The 20,264-nt window shown below is 40.1% G+C and overlaps 2 protein-coding genes across 2 annotated transcripts in view; one reads left to right on the forward strand and one right to left on the reverse strand.

The window, feature by feature from the left end:
- LOC131068651 (protein AUXIN RESPONSE 4) overlaps window positions 1–20,264 on the forward strand; it is a 45,812-nt gene that overhangs the window by 11,640 nt on the left and 13,908 nt on the right. The gene's annotated exons all lie outside the window — the stretch shown is intronic.
- Window positions 2,268–5,139, reverse strand: LOC131856137 (uncharacterized). The gene is made up of 2 exons (XM_059207538.1): window positions 4,889–5,139; window positions 2,268–4,611 (listed from the first exon to the last, which is right to left on the reverse strand). Exon 2 carries the CDS (start codon window positions 4,588–4,590, stop codon window positions 2,386–2,388), a length of 2,205 nt encoding a protein of 734 aa, XP_059063521.1. The 5' UTR covers window positions 4,591–4,611; window positions 4,889–5,139; the 3' UTR covers window positions 2,268–2,385.

Here is a 20,264-nt window from a genome sequence, read left to right on the forward strand (position 1 = left end):
AATAGAAAGTTTACTAGGAGCACTTACATTATGACATATTGAAACTGTGTGAATGAGTTATATATTATTATATATTATCCACCAAACACTTTACATAGGCATATCTGAATACATAAAGACACATGTAGCACCATATTGTATGGGGGGACCTTTGACTTCTAAAATGAAAAAAACATGACTTCTCTGAGGAACCTTACGTTGGAAAAGGAGTCACCAAAAATTGATATCTTAAAGCGGAAGAACATTGAGAAAGTAAATATGGTTTCTTGTATCTCATTGTTGATATCATTTAGAAAATTAAAGACAAGGAACACGAACATAGTTTCAAGTTTCCACCAGCTTTGCGTTGGTAGGTTAAATGGTTATTTATGTCAAATAAGCAGGATAGATATATCACCAAACGGCAAATAAAAAACAGAGCTATTAGAACACAGACACAGCCAATTACGTGGTTCACCAATTTGGCTATATCCACGGGAAAAGTAGGGTATTCATCATTTTATTGATCATGGCAAATACAAAGAAGTTTTTTATCATTCATACAAATGTTTCAATCCCCCTAAAATGCATAGAACTCATCAAGGCAGATGAAGAGTCCAAAAACAAGGGAGATGGAAAGGATAAGGATTGGGCTTCACAACTGAACAATCTCCCAATTGAAGATCGATCTAGGCTGTAAATAACTATGTTCAGAGATATCACCTGTTTTTCTAGGCTGATTGTCACATGTTCACCAGACCAAGAGAAGCTCCACAGAACTCCGAGTTCTCTTCTGAAACAACTTTAGTAAATACATCTGCAGCATTCAGACTAGTATGTATCTTTGCCAACTTTAGCTTACCTTGTTGTAGGACACTTTGAATAAAGTGATATTGGAACTACATGTGCTTCGTTTGTGAATGAAATGCTGCATTTTCTGCCAAGTGAATTGCACTTTTGCTGTCACCATACAAAATGAAGTCTTGTTGTCTATTACCCAATTTAGATACTAAGTGCTGCAACCACAACATTTCCTTGGCTCCTTCTGTGATTGCAATATATTTTGCTTCTGTAGTGGAAAGAGCCACCACTTTCTGCAACCTAGAAATCCAGCTGATTTCTGCCCTTGCAAATGTGAACACATACCTTTTGATAGATCGTATTTTATCCAAGTCACCAGCAATGTCTGAGTCAACATATTCTTTTAATAGTGCAAGTTATTCTCTAAACCTCAATACATGATTTGATGTGCCCTTCAGATATCTTACAATCCATTTTTCAGCTTTCCAATGTATTTTTCTTGGATTACTGATATAGCTGCTGACCACTCCCATTGCATGAGCAATGCCGGGTCTTGTGTAGACCATTGTGTACATAAGGCTTCCAACAATAGAGGAGTAAGACACTCTTTCCATGTATTCTTTTTCTTCCTCTGTGTAAGAGACTCTTTCCATGTATTCTTTTCCCATTGCATGAGCAATACCAGGTCTTGTGTAGACCATTGTGTACATAAGGCTTCCAACAATAGAGGAGTAAGACACTCTTTCCATGTATTCTTTTTCTTCCTCTGTGTAAGAGACTCTTTCCATGTATTCTTTTTCTTCCTCTGTCCTAGGACACATCTCAAAATATAATTTGAAGTGATCAGCTAGTGGTGTGCACACTGCCTTAGTATTCTTCATACTAAACCTATTTAGTACCTTTTCAATATATTTCTCTTGTAATGATTTTATTTCCAGTGTTCCACGGGCGTTCGGGACGGGGGGACGGGGGGACGAGGGGGACGCGTCTCGGGGACGGGGGGACCAAGGGCCTAAATTTGGGGATGGCGGGGGGACGGCGGGGGGACGGCGGCGGGGGGTGGCGGGGTGGTGGTGCTCATATATATACATATAGTACTTGAAAAACTAGTTTTGAAAAGATGTATAACAGTATAACAGTATAAGAATTAGATTTCAAATGAAACTATAGGAAATACCAAGATTACTTAGATTAGTGATACGTAACTAATTGCTAATTGCTAAAACTAAAAGTAAATAAAATTTGACAAATGAAATTGTCAAATTGGAGATTTCTCATTTCTATCATATGAATATCGAAAAAGGAAAACGAAAAATATGAATATCTGATGCCATTGCAAAGTCTATAATAATAAAGATGATTACATGATTCATCATTACAATGAGTAGCCAAATACAAATACGTGTAGCAATAGCATTACAAAAGAGACAAGTCAAATACAAAATGACAAAACTGAAAAGTGAAAACTCAAACTGTAGCTAATGGAGGCCTCTAATCATCTGCAAACTCCTCCTCACTGGAACTGCTGGACTCCTGAGGATCAAGGTCCCTCAAGCTCACACCAACTAGCCCTGCATCTGAAGTGGTAGGATCATCCTCATCAATCTATGAAGGCTCCTCTGGCTCTACATCCCATCGTGCCGCTGGACTCTCCTTGTACATAAGTGTCTTGCGGTCAATGAGACGCAAAGCACTGTGTACAGCCACAAGCTTCTCTGCTCTCTTAGAGGTAAGTCTGTTCCTCTTAAGAGAGTGGATGAAGCTATATGTAGACCAGTTCCTCTCAGCAGCTGAAGAACTGGAAACCTGGGATAGCAGACGGATGGCTAGAGTGGTGGTCAAAGATTTCGGGCCATGACATTTCCACCACAAAAGTGGGTCCTCCTGTGCCATAATGTCTATATCCATCTTTGCTGCATCTGAATAACCTCTAAGAGTGGCAAATCTTCCCCACTCAGTGCGCATTGTGCCGGCATCTCTGGAATCAAACATCTTCTCTATGCACCTAAAGAAACCTGCCTTCACCTCATCATCCTCAATTGGTGTCGTTCTACCCGGTCTAGCCTTGTACCACTTAGGATTCAAGGCAAAGGCAGCCATATGCAAAGGAGTGTTCAACTTGTCCCATCTACTCTGAATGATAGGCCGGATTTGCTCATTGTAGAATGCTAGAGAGGGGTCCTTCACTCGCACAGCAGCCCTCATCTGGCCAAGCATAGAGTCAATGCACTCATACACCTCTCCAAGGTTAGGTGCATCCCCATCCCCATATCTGATCACCTGGAATACTGGAGAAATGATGGAGACAATGTATTTCGTATCAGTCCAAAACACATCACTCTTCACTATCTCCTTCACCCTTCTCCCCTGCTCTGTCTTGGCCTCAGCCCACCTATTCCACTCATTAGTCATAACCATGAGTTGCAATGCCTCTTGCAACTCAATCATTCTCTCCAAGAGAATGAAATAGGATGCATATCTAGTCTCAACTGGTTTCAAGAACTCCTTCTTCGCGAAGGTCCTGAAGAGTGCATGTGAAATGTGGTGGTTGCAGATAAACATCTGCACATCTCTCGCATCGGTGACCACTCCTCTAATCCAGTCAATCTTCCCCATGTCCTTGAGTGCATTGTTCATGGCATGCACACAACATGGGGTCCACCAAATGTGTCTATAGGCTGCCTCAACGAGTCTCCCTGCTGCTCTACACACATAGGCTGCATCTGTCACTACTTGGACCACATTTTGTGGCCCAACCTCCTCAATAGCCTCCCTGAGGACCTGAAACTGGAAATCAGCATCTTTACGATGCCCTGTACAATCAACTGCTCTAAGGAAGTATGGGCCCTCTGCACATGTGACCATGACGTTGATGAGTGGACGATGGCTAATGTTCGTCCACCCATCCATAACTATGCTGCACCCCGATGCCACCCAACATGCCTTCATCTTCTCCATCAAAATATTGATCTTGGAATAGCTTTTATCCAAGATCGAGGTCCTCATTTTTGTCTCCCCTGGTGGCACATAAGATGGTCCTCCCTTGGCCACCATATCTATCATCTTCCTATAATAAGGAGACCGTGAAACATGAAATGGAATGCCATTGGCAAAGAAGAAATTGCCAATGGATTCATCTATCTCATCTCTCAGCTGCACATTAAACATATCAGCAATGGGGTTGCTCTGTGGTGTATGCAACTTACGTTTCCCAGCCCTGGCAGCAGTAGAAGTGGAAGTAGATGGAGATCCAAACATCATTCCTCCCGCCTGCGAAGCATGATAAGTATGTGGCACTGGCACATTCTGGCTGTCGTGAAGTGATGCCCTAGCAGACAAAGTAGTAGGCATTGAAATATTTGTGTCATCTGGAACCCCCCAAAGCCTGTTAAACTCAATTCTATAATGTATATTTTTGGGTTCCTCCAAAAACTTACAATGTTTCACGCCTTTTCCTCTCCAAAATAGAAAGTGTGCATTCACCCTGCTAATGCTACCGAACCATTCTCTGTCACAAATATTGCACTTCCACTTCCTTGTTCCCCCACTTGAATGTGATGCAGTGCCTTGTACTGATATTTGTGAAGCAAACTGTTTTAGAGGAGACTTAGGATCAAAATGACCCCTAGCATATGGTGCCAACAACTCTGAAGGGCAACCTGTACTAGCTGCTGCACTTGCCATAGAACTAGATTGGGCTTCAGGATCAGCCCCATGGTCACCCCCCTCATTTTCAGGTTCAAATTCTGAATCATTCTCACTATGAGAATGGATTTCCATGTTATCTTCACTCGTGCCTTGGGAGCTCATTGTGAAATTTTCAAATTGACACTGCATTTCACAAAATAAAAATAAAAATAAAAATAAAATCAGCCTTGTTTAACAATATATTTTTAAATTTTTTTCCTATTCATCTCAAAATGAGATTTGATGTTGAATCTTGAGGGCAAAATGATGAATCATTTTGCCCTCAAGATTCAACATCAAATCTCATTTTGAGTCTTAAGATGAATAGGGAAAAAAAATTAAAAAAACCAAAAATGACATAGAACAATGAAAATCAAAAAGTAAAACAAAAAAAAAACAAGAAGAAGTTGAAAAACCCTACCTTGTGCTTGAAAAATCTCTCCAAAATGTAGAAGAATCTTCTTCTTCCTCTTCTTCTTGCTTCTTCTAGCTCCTATCACGCTTGTAGTCACTTTTCTCACCCCTTCAATCAATCTTCTTCAAGCTGTTCCTCCTCTTCAAGCTGCTGGAAAAAAAATCAGTTTTGCATAATGAGAGTGAAATCCAAACTAAACATGTTTTTGTGTTGTTTTGGGGGGTAGGGTGGGGCCCACGTCCAATTAGGGTTACCCCTTAACCCCCCCCCAAAAGCACATGTCATAAAAACTTTAAAAAAAAATGAAAAATGCACTTTTAATCCCGTGGGAACGCGGGAGACGCCTGGGCGTCCCCCCGTCCCTCGAGAGACGCCTGGACGTCTCTTGAGGGACAGGGAGACGCCCAGACGTCTCCGCGTCGGGGACGTCTCCCCGTCCCGACGGAGTTTGGGTGGCGGTGGCGGGACGGCGGGGGACGTCGCGTCCCCGTCCCCACGTCCCCGAGACGTCTCTGACGGGGGGACGCGCCCAAAAATGGGGGGGACGCGTCCCCGTGGTTCACTGTTTATTTCCTTCTTCCTATCTCTAATAATTTTCATTCCAAGGATTTGCTTTGCAACTCCCAAATCCTTCATTGTAAATTTCTAAGCTAGTTGTTGTTTTAGTTGGCTAACTACATCCATGCTGTTTAGTGTCACTAGCATATCATCAACATATAGTAGCAACAACCAAACTCACCATTTTCCAAAGTCTTATAATACACACAATGGTCAAATTCACGTCCAAAGAAATTTTGCTCAACCATAAATGAATCAAATTTTAAATACCATTGTGTTGGAGCTTGTTTCAACCCATACAAACTTCAATTCACTCTGCAAACCAAATCCTCTTTACCTTATTTCTTAAAACCTTCAGGTTGCTTCTTGTAGAACTCTTCTCTTAAGTCACCATTTAGAAAGGTGGTCCTAACTTCAAGCTGCTCCAGTTGAAGATCATAAACAACTGCTAAACCAAACATTGCCTTAATAGAGATAATTTTCACAATCGGTGAAAAAGTCTTTATGGAAACAATGCCCTTATGTTGTGTTAGAATTATATTTCTCTATTATGTTAATGGTCAATAATGTAATTAGTTGGTATCTACAGTAGCAAGTAGTTAGAAGTAGTTGGTTTCATTAATAGCTACAGTGTTTTGTCATTTCTATATATTGTAATCTTTTCTAAGTTAATAGATTGAATTAATTTTACCAATTCTTTCCTGAACATGGTATCAGAGCCGTAGGTTATTATTGAAAAAATTTAAAGATAATTTTTTTCAAAACCTCGCCTAGGGTTTTCCAGTACGGCTGTCTATTTTTGTGGGTCTGCGGGTATGTTTGAGGGCATTTTTTTTGCCCTACCCGTTTCTCTTTTTTTTTTATTGTGATTTTTTGAGTCATGCGATTTAGTTTTCATGACTGTGCACCTCTTTTTCGCGTTGTTTTTGACACGTTTTTTTGCCCTCTGTGACTTGCGTCATTTACTGCGCAAAATCACAATTTTTTTATCGTGTCGCCATTTTTCTGTGTTTTTTTCGTGCATTTTCTCAGCCCAACGCGAACTGGAGGGTTTCTGTGAGTTTTTTAGTTATTGCGATTTTCATGCCCAAACCCATGCACGATCTGCTTTTTTCTCCCTTTTTCTCCTCGTCGACACGTTTTTTTTGGAAATTGCGATTTTAGTGATCTTTGGGCGCTGCAATTTTTTTTGGCAGTTTATTCTGCAGCTCAGTCTTATCTCCACCGACTAGGGTTTTTAAAACCCTCACTTTATTTCCAGCGTCCAATAATAATGAATTTTTGGATTATTTTTTTGTGCTAGGGTTTCTGCAAATTCGTCTAGGGTTTTGACCCTTTGTTTCAAAGCAAAATTTTATTCTGATTGCAGATTCTTGGTGGGTTTTTCAAAACCTCAACTAGGTCGCTGTCAAAATTTTTTTGCCTCGAAAACCGTGCTAGGGTTTCAATTTCTGCCTCAGAATCCGACTTACAGAACTTATTTTCATCTACTAGTTTTTGTGCATTGAAATTCGTGCCTTCACCAACTCGACCTTAGGGTACGTGATGGCATCTTTGACAAACATTATGCTCAACAACAGCCAAAAATTCAACGGCCGGAACTACAACACCTGGAAGCAGCGTATGTTGACATTTTTTGAGTATTGATGTCTCGATGTAGTTGTTCTGGGCACATCTCAACATCCAACCATTGTCGGAAAAGATCATGACAAATGGGATGAGCACAACCGGAAAGTCGTCATGCTCATCAAACTCTCTGTCATCGATGAGCAGCTACCTCAATTACTATTCGACAAAACTGCGAAGGAGATATGGGATCATTTGAATAGTCTCCATGAAACCTCTGACAAGAGCAGAGCATTCTTTTAGAAGAACATGCTCTTTTTGATTATGATGGACGAGAGGACACCTCTGCAGGATCACTTGACAAAGATCAAGGACATCCGTGATAAACTTGAGGCGATTGGTCGCACAATGGAGGAAGAGGACATGGTCGTCATCACTTTGAAGAGTTTGCCCAAATCTAATGAGCATTTCATTGAAACACTGAATATCACCTCCACTGACGTCGATTTGAAGTTTTCCGATCTTTGTAACAAGCTTTTACAACAAGATCGGTGGCGACAATAGTTTGGAAGCAATTACAGTTCCACCTCCACCGAGCAAGCGTTCTTTGCCAAATCTTTTGCGAAGAACAAAGGGAAGGCTCCATCTTCTCAGTCGAAAGGCTTTGGTTCTTCTCAGGACATCAAGAAGAAGAACGTTTAGTGCAATTATTGTCATAAGTTTGGTCACATGAAGGCCGAGTGTCGAATTCGATTGGCTTTTGAACAAAAGAAGTAGGGAGGGTCTCAACAAAAGGCAAATGTCACAGAGCACTCTGAGCAGAAAGAATCTGCATTCTATATGCTTTTATGGCCAAAAGAACAGTAGATCTAGTACACTCTTCTGCCCGGTATATTGATTCGGGGGCTTCGCAGCACTTTACTCATCGTCGGGATTGGTTCACGAAATTTGAACCATTCTCAGATTCATTAATCTTCGGAGGAGGAGAAGAGTACACAGTTGCTTGTAAGGGCATTGTCCAGTTTCACTTAGGAGGTAGAAATTTATTTTTTCTTGATGTCTACTATGTTTCAGGCATGGAACATAATCTCCTCTCCGTCAGTTAGATCATGAGGCATTCTCCTCAATTTGATGTTATCTTTAGTTCGTCCATCTGCAACATTGTTGATAGGGAGACTCGTACTACAATTGCTATGGGACTTGAGGATCATGGTTTGTATAGACTTGTTGATTTCGGCGATTCTCAGGAGCACGCTTTGGTTGCTAGGAGTACATCCATCAGAACACTTTGGCATCAGCGTTATGGGCACTTAAACGTGCACTATCTCTCTCAGTTATCTCAGGAGGGTTTGGTTGCTGGTCTACCTGAGATCCAACCTCAAAATCATGGAGTTTGTGCAGCCTGTCAAGCTAGGAAGCAACATTAGACACCATTCTCAGATGGCGATTCTTGGCGAGCCTCCAAGGTCCTTTAATTGGTTCACGTTGATGTATGTGGGCTAATGAATACTCTATCTGTTACTCGGTCTAGGTACTTATTATTTGTTGATGATTTCAGTCGGAAAACGTGGGTGTATTTTCTTAAGAATAAATCAGATGTGTTTAGTACATTTCAGCAGTTTAAGGCCTTAGTTGAGAAAGAATCCGGTTCTCAGATTGTCACTCCGAGGTCAGATAATGGGGTGGAGTTTTGTTCCAATGACTTATCTACATTTTGTGCTACACATGGCATTAAGCGCCAACTCACCACACCATACACCCCTCAACAGAATGGTGTAGTTGAACGTAGGAATTGCACCATTACTGAAATGGCTCGTTCTATGATAGAGCATCACAATGTTCCTAAGAAATACTGGACTGAAGCAATTTAACTACAGTCTACCTTCTGAATTGGTCACCTACACATGCCGTTAAGAAGATGACTCTTGAAGAAGCTTGGTTAGGACGTAAGCCTAAAGTGGGCCATTTAAAAGTCTTTGGTTCTACTGCTCATGTATGGATTCTAGACGCGAAGCGTGCTAAGCTGGACTCAAAGAGCCAAACACTTATGTTTACTAGTTACAGCGACAACCACAAGGCCTACAGGTTGATTGATATGGAGACATCAGTCGTGATGTTGTGGTTGATGAGACTACTGGTCCATTTATGCCATATACTACTCCTAGTCTTGCGACTCCGTCTGTGAAGACTTCTGATGTTGGTGTTCATCTTCCTCTTGGTTCCCATGATGGGAGGGCTTCAGAGCATTCTGACTCTGAAGATGAGGAATCTACCGATCCAACACCACTTGATTTTTCATAGGATTCGCATCAAAATGACTTTGTTCCGGAAACTCCAGGGGATGTTGTTCCTCCAATGCTAGATGTTGGTACTTCTACCCATAGGCCTAAATGGTGGGCCAAGACAATAGGAGATCTTCGTGATGATGAGCTTCTTGAGGATAGATCAGTTCGTCGCAAGAGAAAGCAACAAAATACAGTTAGCTTTGCACTTATGGCCAACATCCATAGCATCCATGAGCCCTAGACATGGCTAAAGGCATTCCTGAGTGGGAAAAGGATATGGAGATAGAATACCATAGTCTTCTGAAGAATAACACTTGGGTTCTTTCTGATCTGCCTCCTGGGAAGAAACCTATCAGCTATAAATGGGTTTACAAAGTCAAGTATCAAGCAGATGGTACTTTGGATAAGTATAAGGCCAGATTGGTTGCTTGGGGATTTACACAGCTGGAGGGCATTGACTACGAGGAGACTTTTGCTCCTACTGCCAAGATGAGCACAATTCGTCTTCTTCTCGCCATTGCAACTCAGTTTGGATGGAAACTTCACCAGATGGATGTTAAGAGTGCATTCCTCAAGGGTGATTGCAAGAAGAAGTTTATATGACTCAATCTCCTGGCTTCAAGGTTCCTGGTAAGGAACATCAGGTTTGCAGATTGGTAAAAGCCCTCTATGGCATGAAGCAAGCCCCTCGGGCTTGGTACTTCAAGAATGATCAGTATTTGGTTGAACATGGTTTTCAACGCAGTCCCTCTGACACTAGTCTATATGTCAAACTCTCTAGTGATGATATCCTTTTTCTTGTTGTCTACGTGGATGACTTGATCATTACTGGCAATTCAACACATTTGATTACAACCATCAAACAGGACTTGTGCCAAGCTTTTGACATGACAAATTTGGGGCTTCTCCATTATTGCTTAGGTGTTGAAGTGTGGCAGACTAATGCCAGTATTTTTATTTCATAGTCCAAGTATGCCCGCAGTTTGCTGGACAAGTTTCTCATGCAGGATTGTAAACTTTGCTTCCACACCTATGGAGAAAGGGTTGAAGTTATCAGCCAATTCTGATTCACCTGCAGTAGATGAGATCGAATTCAAACAACTAGTAGGCAGCCTCATCTACCTCACTGCCACTAGACCTGACATCAGTTTTGCTGTCAGCTACATCTCTCGCTTCATGACAGCCCCAAAAGCTGATCATTGGATTGCAGCGAAGCGAGTACTGCAATATGTGAAAGGCACTTTAGACTATGGCAGGTGCAACGATCCAAGCTGATTGGTTATACTGACTCAAATTGGGCAGGATTAGTGGATGACAAAAAATACACTTCTGGGTACGTATTCAGTTTGGGTACAGGTGCCGTCACTTGGAGCAGCAAGAAGCAACAGGTTGTGGCTCTTTCCTCGACAAAAGCCGAATACCGGGGAACAATCAAGGCTGCATGTGAGGCAGTTTGGCTTCAAAGGATGCTTTCTGACATGCAGATGCCGCAAGCAGGTCCTTCTCCCTTGTATACTGATAATCAAGGGGTGCTCAAATTGGCCAAAAATCCAGTCTTACATGAACATACCAAGCATGTCGAGCTTCATTGTCACTACATCCGCAAGTTGGTAGAAGACAGATCGGTTCAGTTGCAGTATGTTCCGATAGTGGATCAGACTGCATATATTCTCACCAAGTCTCTGAGCCCAGATAAATTTGTAAATTTCAGGGGGCAATTTGGTGTTTTTGATAGATTGACCATTAAGCGAGGGTGTTAGAATCATATTTCTCTATTGTGTTAATGGTCAATAATGTAATTAGTTTGTATCTACAGTAGCAGGTAGTTAGAAGTAGTTGGTTTCATTAATAGCTACATTGTTTTGTCATTTCAATATGTTGTAACCTTTTCTAAGTTAATAGACTGAATTAATTTTACTAGTTCTTTCCTGAGCATGTTGATCCTATCCTTTGGCAACCGATCTAGCCTTACATCTCTTCACATCTTCTTCTTCCTTTAATCTATACACTCATCTATTTTTCCCATGTGTGATTTGCCATCAAATATCCCATCTCATCTCTCATAGCCTCCATCCACTATTTGTTGTCTTTATCTTTACACGCTTTGTCAAACATAGCAAGTTCAGCTTCATTGAAAAGCAACAATGTTGAATGAAATCATTGTATTTTTATTGGAGGCCCACGCGACTTGATGGATGTAATGTCTCCTTGTTGAAATAGGATTTATTAATAAATAATAATAATAAATTAAAATATAAAAGAATAAAAATAAAATTTAGTTAAGTTTAATGAATGCTCAAAAGGCATGAAATGGAAAGTTGTGGCTCCCTCAAATATGAGATATAAAAGGGAGAGAAGAGAACTTCATTTAGGGAGTAAAGGGAAAAAGGAGGGAAGAAGGGAGCAAAGGAATTAAGGAAGCACTAATGGGAAGAAGATAAGGAAGTGACTATTTCGAAGGGGCAGCAATGATGAAAGGTTGTGACCCTTTCAAAGGCTGGTAATTGTGAAAGGTTGTGACCATTAAGAAGAGATGTGACTCTTCCTCACATTGGAGGAGATAAAGTGGAGAATTTTTCATTTGAGAAGGAAGGATCCATGGAATAGAACAAAATATCTGAAGCATTAAAAGCAGATTTAGGAGCAGACCTAAATCAGAATTATAAGAAAATATGGAAGAATGATATGAACATTTATCAAAGAGATTAGAACACAAATACAAATCTGCAAACAATAATAAAGCAGGCAAAAAGGAAAAGAAAAGGAAGCATTAAATCAATAACCACAGAATCAGACCTGATGGAATAGAAAGGATTCTCATACACACACATATATATATCTAAGTATAGGCAGCAGGTCAGATTGATATAAACAGCAGACTTGTGCATTTAAAGAGGGAAACAACATCGAATTTAATCTGTCCAAATTACCACAGCAGACCGAAAATACATAACCTGCAATAATTCTACAAGCATATTGGGCAAGATTTAGTGTCCTCCCAAAAGGGGACATTACAATGGACCTTTGAATTTGAGGAATCAATTCTTGTGGAATACCCTTCTCAGGAGTACTAGTGGGATGATCTTGCTCTTCCTTATCATGGAAATGTAGGGGCTGAACTTGTGGTTGTATTTGAGGATGAATTTGCACTTGTGGCTGATTTACAATCTCCTTTTGTTTGAACACATCACTCCCATTTGTGATGTCTTTAAATGGAACATACTTCGTGGTTGGTGTTGCTTGTTCTTGTAGGCTTGCCATAATCTTGTCATTAAAGAGCACATCATCTATACCTTGTCAACTGGATTCCACAGCCTATAACCATATTTTTCATCTCCATGTCCAACAAAGATACACCTTTTAACTTCACTTGAAGCTTCGTTCTTTTTTCTTATGGGATATGAATGAAAGCTTCACACCCAAACACTCATAGGTGATTATAAGAAATCCTCTTTCCTAGCCGCTTCTCGTCTGGAACTTCAAAATCTAATCAAAAGGATGGACCTCTATTAGTCAAGTACACTGTTGTATTTAAAGCCTTAGCCCAAAACTATTTCCTAATCCAACATTTGAGAGAAAATTACATGCTATTTCCAAAATGGTGTTACTTAATCCTTTTGCTGCACCGTTCTCTTGTGGTGTAAGAGGAACAATATTGATTCTTTTATTGCCATTTTCATTTTCCGCAAGATTTTCATCAAATTCATTTGAATAATACTCACCCCCATTGTCAGTTTTTAAACACTTAACTTTACTACTGGTTTGGTTTTTTACAAGTTCCTTGGTAGTTTTGAACATACCAAACACTTGAAACTTATTTTTCATCAGATAAACCCAAACTTTCCCATTACAATCGTCTAGAAAGGCAACAAAATAACTTTACCTGCCAATAGATGCTACATCTGAGTGGTCAAAGACATTCAAATGCTCTAATTTCAACGGTCATGACTTTTTTTAATATTTCTTGGTAAAGAATCTTGTTCTCTTCTGTTTTCCATATATGCAATGCTCACATAACTCCAAATCTACAGATTTCAAACCTGGAAGCTAATTCTTTTTTTGGAGATCATAAGACCTTTCTTGCTCATGTGTTCAGGGCTTTTATTCCAAACTGTTCTGTTCTGCTATCAGCAACTGCCATTGCAATTCCCATTTCTGTTTGATCCTCTAGCACATACAATGTGCCAAATTTGCTTCCTCTAGCAATCACCAATGCTCCTTCAGTCACATTCCACATGCTAGACTCAAATGTAATACTACATCCTTGAGCATCCAACTGCCTAGCTGAAATAAAATTTCTTTTGAGTGGAGGAACATATCTAACATCCTTTAGCAAGCAACTGTTGCCATCTTCCAATTTAAAGAAAACATCCTCCCTTGCGATTGATATTGCAAGGTTCATCATCTCCAAGGTAAACTTCACCAAAATCACTGGCTTGATAAATTTTGAAATTATTTCTACACGATGTTGCATGAAATGATGCTCCTAAGCCAAGCACGTAGACATCTGTAATGGCTTCTATTGTAGACAAATTAAGTAGCTTCTGCATCTTCTTCATAGTTTGTATTTGCCTCATTTTCTTTTGATTGATTTTTAGCTTTTTTAAATGACTAACAATTTCTCTTCATGTGGCCTTCCTTACCACGATACTGACAATTGATATTCCTGCCTCTAGATTAAGATCTTATGCTGGACTTTGATCTTCTTCTATGATTATCCTTCCTCGTTCATGTGTTCTCCCTTTGTTGCCAATTACCAAAGCGTCTCTTGATGAGGTACCTTGGTTTTTCCTTCTCATGTCCTTACTGAGAAGTATCCCCAACAACATCATCAAATTTTAGCATGCTTCCCTTCTTTCTAGATACCAAGTTGCTAACAGTCATAACAACCCCTTCATGTTGATGTGTTTTTTAGCACAATCGAACATAGAATAAAATACCAAAGGTATTCTATCCTCTCTTGAACAAAATCCTCTTGGATGCTAAGTTAAATGATCAATCAAGAAGACTCCAAGGTTTCTTTAGTCAGGTCTTGATGTGTAGATAGCTCAATTGGTATCTTACCCACAAGTTTAATAAGTGATTGAATGTCCTCCAATTGTCCTTCTGAGAGTGATTTGGAAGTTCCAAAAAAGATACTTCAAACCTTTTCCACTATCCTGTCAGCAGCCATATCAGCTTCAGCTTTCATTTCTACTCCAAGAATAGTTTCAGTTGCTGCTACAGTCTTATCATTTATTGTTTCTATCATATTTGCAATTCGATCACATCCACTACTGATACTTTCAAACATACTTCTTCTCATTTTGATGGTAGAATACCATCCATGGAAGTCATATTTCTGCCCATTCCTTATTATTCCAGCATCGAACAAGGTTTGTCTTGGAATATTCATTAATGCTTGCAACCTCGGGATGGTGAGATCCCTTGTATACACAAAGACATCATAAGAGGCCATAAGAAAATCAGTCTTGTCAAGTATAGCTGAAAGTGTATCAAATACATGAGCCAGTTCTCCCACGAATTCATTTGCCTTGGTGAAGGAACTGTCAATCCATTTTTTCAACATTTGGGAATTGTTCCTCATTTCCTCCAAATCATCCATTGAGTCGGGCGGGACCAATGATGGAGGTATGCTTGAGGAATCAACTTGCCTTATAGGATTATTAAGTTGTTGCACATAATTCTTCAAGGCATTCAATTCCTTTTCTAGTTTCTTGCTATGCTGTAGCTCAATTTGTATTTTCTCACTGATTGTCTTCATTGTATCATCCAAGTCTTCCATTGCCTGCTCTGTAGTGATAGGTCCTAACTCAATTGTCTCCAAATCATACTCATCAGCAATGATCTCATATTGTGGCTTGTCCACTCTTGGGGTAGCAATCTGTATGACTCGGGATCCATCACTGTCTTTTGTGATCTTTGAAAGCTTGACAGCCTTCTTCTTCTCTTCTGTTGGACCAATTTAATTCAAGAAGCCATCCACGTTATCAATTATCTCTTCTTCGGTCATTATCACTTCCTTATTGATTCTCTCTTGCAACCATGCCGGAATAGTGGATCTTTCTTTCTCTACCTGTAACTCTTTTATTTGCTGTTCAGTTCGAGGTGGAGTTGCCTCATCCTCATGATTTCCTATATCCACGTATTCATCTCCGTCTGCCTTATCATTTGCAACTGCTTCTTGTGTTCTTGGAGGATCTTGTGCCTGGGGCCGTTTTCCTTTTGTTGTCCTGTTTCCTTGATAATTATGTATAGTGGATTCTAGTGATTCATTTGCACCTTGATCACTACCTTCCTTCCGAGATGATTGTCCTTCATTGTTGGCCATCTTGCTTATATTGACCTCATGGATGGAAGAGGTGCTGGTGGACAGATGACTAGTACTTGTCCTTTGCTTTTTCTGTTTTGACCCTTCTTTGTGACTTCCTTTTCTTTTAGAGCTCATAGATTGAGTTGTATTCTCGCTTATGCTTACGCTCTCTGTTTCCTCATTTGAACAATCCAGATCTCCCATCATACCAAAGGTGAGTTGCACATTTTTACTCTTCAATTCGTTATTTTGATATTCTACCCATCCTTTTGTGTAGGCCAAGACGGGTCTCATCAACTCATTCATATTAGTGACTTCCATCTCGACCCAATTGACTTCCATTTCTTTATCCTTCATTTTCTCATAGCATGCTGGAGGCGCCTTCCATCATCTTGCACTTGATCTAGGATTGTGAAGACTCTAAATATCCTGATGATATCTATAGGCAATCTAGACAACATCATTTTCCTAATCTCAAAATCATCTTTGACATTCATCCAATAATCTTCTATATGTGGCTTGTGCTTGTGTTTGTTACCATTCTTCCTCCTCATGTTGTCGTATGGATCAAAATCAGTCCTTAAAGGATATTCAGTGAAGGGATAAAATTTCATCTCCTCTTCTGCTCTCTCAGCTGCTTGCAAAGATGGGCATAACTCCAATGATTGTCCAACCACAATGGGAAAGGAAATCCTAGTTTTATGTTTGTCCTTTTGAGTCTTGTCATATGCAACTAATTGCCTCAACACCTCCAACAACACAATCTTGTTGGTAGGGTAACGTGGAAGCTTGTATGGTGGAGATGAGCATCCTTGAACTTGTATGTAGGTGAACTTGGGAAACTGAATGAACCAAGCACCGTATTTCTTCACCAATTCTTGTGTCTGTGGGGATAACCTTTGGTGGATGCCGCCTTGCAACTTTCTTGTAATATGCATGGAGAAGGCATCATTCACTCTCCGATAATGTGCTTTGTTATGAAAATGCAGCTGTGTGTAATTCTCGCATACCCTTATTTCTCCCTTTCCATTCCCTACTGGGCCTCTATACATAAGTCCTGTGTACTCTTTGGCTTTGGCTAGTGAGTATATGATGTAGGAGCTCATATGAAATTGTTTGGTGCACTCGAGTCTTCTCGATTGGAGATCAAGATTGTTGCTTATGATCTTAGCCCAATTGATCTTCTCACTTCCAGTTGTCACTGCTTCTATGAAGAAGAACATCCATTTCTCAAATGAGGCGGCATGCCGATTTCCCATGATCTTGTTGAGTAGGGTAATCAAATCACTGAATTCCTCCTTGAAGTCTGTTCGGTGGAGATTGCTTGTCACTTTGCTGAGAGTGGGCCGAGCCTTTGACAACCAATACTTATTGATGATACGAAGGCCTTTGTCGGGGTCATTCTCATAGATTGGCAATGCTGCTTCTTTACTCTTGTATATCATATCCTTAGGCTCGGGTATGTTGAAAGCCTCACGGATAGCGGTTTCTGACAAGAATGCTAACACTTTGCCATCAGGTGTCTTTATTTGCCTTGTATAACACCATAGTGTCTTGCACATTCAACTATTAGTTCGTTGCATTGGATGGCTGGAAGGAAACCAGCCGCTTGGACAACTCCACTTTCAATCATTTTCTCTGAAATCCCAGTTGGCTTGCTTGTGTAGAGAGGGCCTTGAATTTCTTTCATGTCAATCCTGTCCAAGTTAGTGTCTCCCACATTCGTTTATAGTGAAGTAATCTTTGATTCAGGTATTATTCCCTTTGCATCTTCTTTGATGAGAACTTGCCTTGAGAGACCTCCAGCTTTTGAGGCTGCCATCTACCTCCTAAAAGATTTGTGTAAGTTAGGATCTTAATATGATATTGATGTTTTCTCAAGTGAAAATCTTCTATTAAGTTAGCAATCCACTTATAGAGTGAATACTTTATTAAAATCTTAATGAATTGCTAAACTTTAAATGCTTATCCTAAAATTTTGATAGTGAAAAATCAGACTTTGCTTCGAAGATGCTTATCAAATTTACAAATAAATTTTGATTCAAACATGAATCAGCCAATTTAGAATTAAAAAGAAATTCTCAATTAAAACCCTAGCAAAATCTCATGACTGAAATTTGATAAAATTGAACATGGATCTGATAAAAATGATAAAAAATATATCAAAATCAGACCTGCAAGAAATTACTGATAATGATTTACAAAAAGATGTTCAAAATCTGCTCTTCACCGATCAAAACTCTGCTCCAAAAATCGTTCTTATTTGTGGCAATGTGTCAAATTTTGCTTGATGCATTGATGAAATTCTTTTGAATTTTACACAGGAGGCTGCATTTGTCTTGTTTGATGATCAAATTGTATCCCTCTTATAATGAATTTGACTGTTGATAAAAGAATTTCCCCTACCTCAGATTCGCTGTCTGATAGAAAAAGAGATAAATAAGATTGAATTGGATGGTTGATCAAATGAAATGATCAACCATCCTCTTTATAGCGTATCCTCTTTCTTATTTTCCTTAAAGCCGACTTGCTATTGAATGAATTTGTTTTAATTTCATTTAAATTTTCCTTCTCAATTCTCAATGCACTGATTAATCATGGAGCCCGACTTTGCTTTTGAAATTTATTTGTTTCATTTCCTTTATGAATTTTCAAAGTTCGGATTTTCAATGGCTATGCTTGAATACGATTCTCCTTTTGGGTCCACTGGCGCAAACGTCTTCTAATACTCATCGTGGTCTTTGAAGGTCAAAGTGGGGTCGATTTTGATTTTTTAAAATACAACACTTATTTTTGTTCGTGGGCCCTCCTTGATCCTAGGTGGCGTTAACATCAGCCATAAACTTGTCGGTGTTTTGGAAGGGAAGGAGACATGCCGCGGTGAGGAAGGGGTGAGGGATATGGAGTAAGGGACATGCCGGGGTAGAAGGTTGGAAGAGGATGTGGAGCTTAGGATATGCCGAGAGGGAGGATGGATGAAGGATGTTAAGTGAAGGACATGTCGCGACGGATAGGATGTAAGGAAGGTCGGTGGGAAGGATGTGTCATGGTGGGAGGTTGGAGAAGGATGTGGTAAGAAGAACCTGCTGCAGTGGGACGGAAGTAAGGGATGTTAAGGAAGAAGATGCCGCGGTGAAGATGGGATGGAGGATGGGGAGTAAGGAAGGTGCCGGGGTGTGAAGTGAGTGAGGGATGTAATAAGAAGGATGTGTCGGGGTGAAAGGAAGGTAAGGGATATGGAGTGGAGGAAGAGATGGGGGTGTAAAATGGATATTGGAGATATAAGTTAGTTAAAGATGAAATGAGGGTATAAGGGTACAAAGGGATTTAAATGGAGGTGAATGGAGGATGGGGTGAAATAATGTTGGTTTAAGGGAAGTAAAGGAGTGAAGGATATAAGGAGTGGGTGATGTAGATAGGTAGGTGGCAAGGATAGGTAGGAGGGTAGGGAGGTTAGGATGAGGGAAGTAAAGGAGATGGAAGATGGTAAGTGAGGGATGTAGGAAATGGAAGGGTAGGTTAGGATGTAGGATGGAAATTGGGAAGTATAAGATAGTGAAGGATGGAATGGGGGTTATGTAGGTGAAGTAAGGTTAAAGGAGTATGAGGTGAAGATTTAGGATAGGATGGGATGGGGTAGTGGAAGGTAGATGAAGGGGAAGATATGAGATGATGAATGGTAGGAAGGGTTTAGGGAAGGGAAGTTAGGTGAAGGGGAAGGTGAATGAAATAGTTAAGGGGTGATAAAACTTGCTGTTTTGAAGCCTCCTCAAAACTTGAAGGCTCGGATTCAATGATATGGCTCATTAAAGCAACATATCCTGCAAACTTATGAGGTCTCTTACTTTCTCTAAAAGTACCATGAGGGGCTGAATATTTTTCAGCCTCTTGCATGATATGCCTGGTCCACAAAGGTATTCAGTCTCTTGCATGATATGCCTGGTCCACAAAGGTCTCTTTTTGCCAAATGAAACATTACTTGGTCCAATAGTGGAATCTACAGGATCAATAGGATCAATGGGATCTTCTAATTCAGGAGTCTCCCTCTGAATCTCAAAAGGGGAATCAAAGACAGCAATATCAGTATCTTGAGAAGTCTCATGATCTTCTCTATCAATTTCCATAGTAGTCCCTCTAGATTTTTTGCAAGCTACTTCTTCAAATGAAACATCTCTGCTGATTTCAATCTGCTTTTGACCCGGAATGTAGACCCAGTAAGCTTTTGAAGACTCACTGTAGCCAACAAAAATTCCCTTCTTGCCTAAAGGTTCTAACTTAGACCTTTTATCTTTAGGTACATGAATGTAAATTGGACACCCAAAAATTTTGAAATGACCAACTTTTGGTTTGATACCTGAGAATGCTTATTCAGGATTCATATAGTCTAAAATTTGATGAGGACAACGACTCTGAACATAAACAACTGTCATACAAGCTTCTGCTCAAAGAAAGGTTTGAAGGCCTTGATCATGGATCATGGCTTTTGCTGCCTCAACAATAGACCTGTTCTTTCTTTCTGCCACTCCATTTTGTTGCGGATTATAAGGGACACAAAACTCCCTCTTAATCCCAGCTTCAATACAGGAACTTTGAAATATACCAGAAGAATATTCACCCCCATTGTCGGATCTTAAAACTTTGATCCTCTTATCAGACAAAT

The sequence above is a fragment of the Cryptomeria japonica genome, chromosome 6 (genome assembly GCF_030272615.1).
Source record: "Cryptomeria japonica chromosome 6, Sugi_1.0, whole genome shotgun sequence".
NCBI classification, from domain to species: Eukaryota; Viridiplantae; Streptophyta; class Pinopsida; order Cupressales; family Cupressaceae; genus Cryptomeria; species Cryptomeria japonica.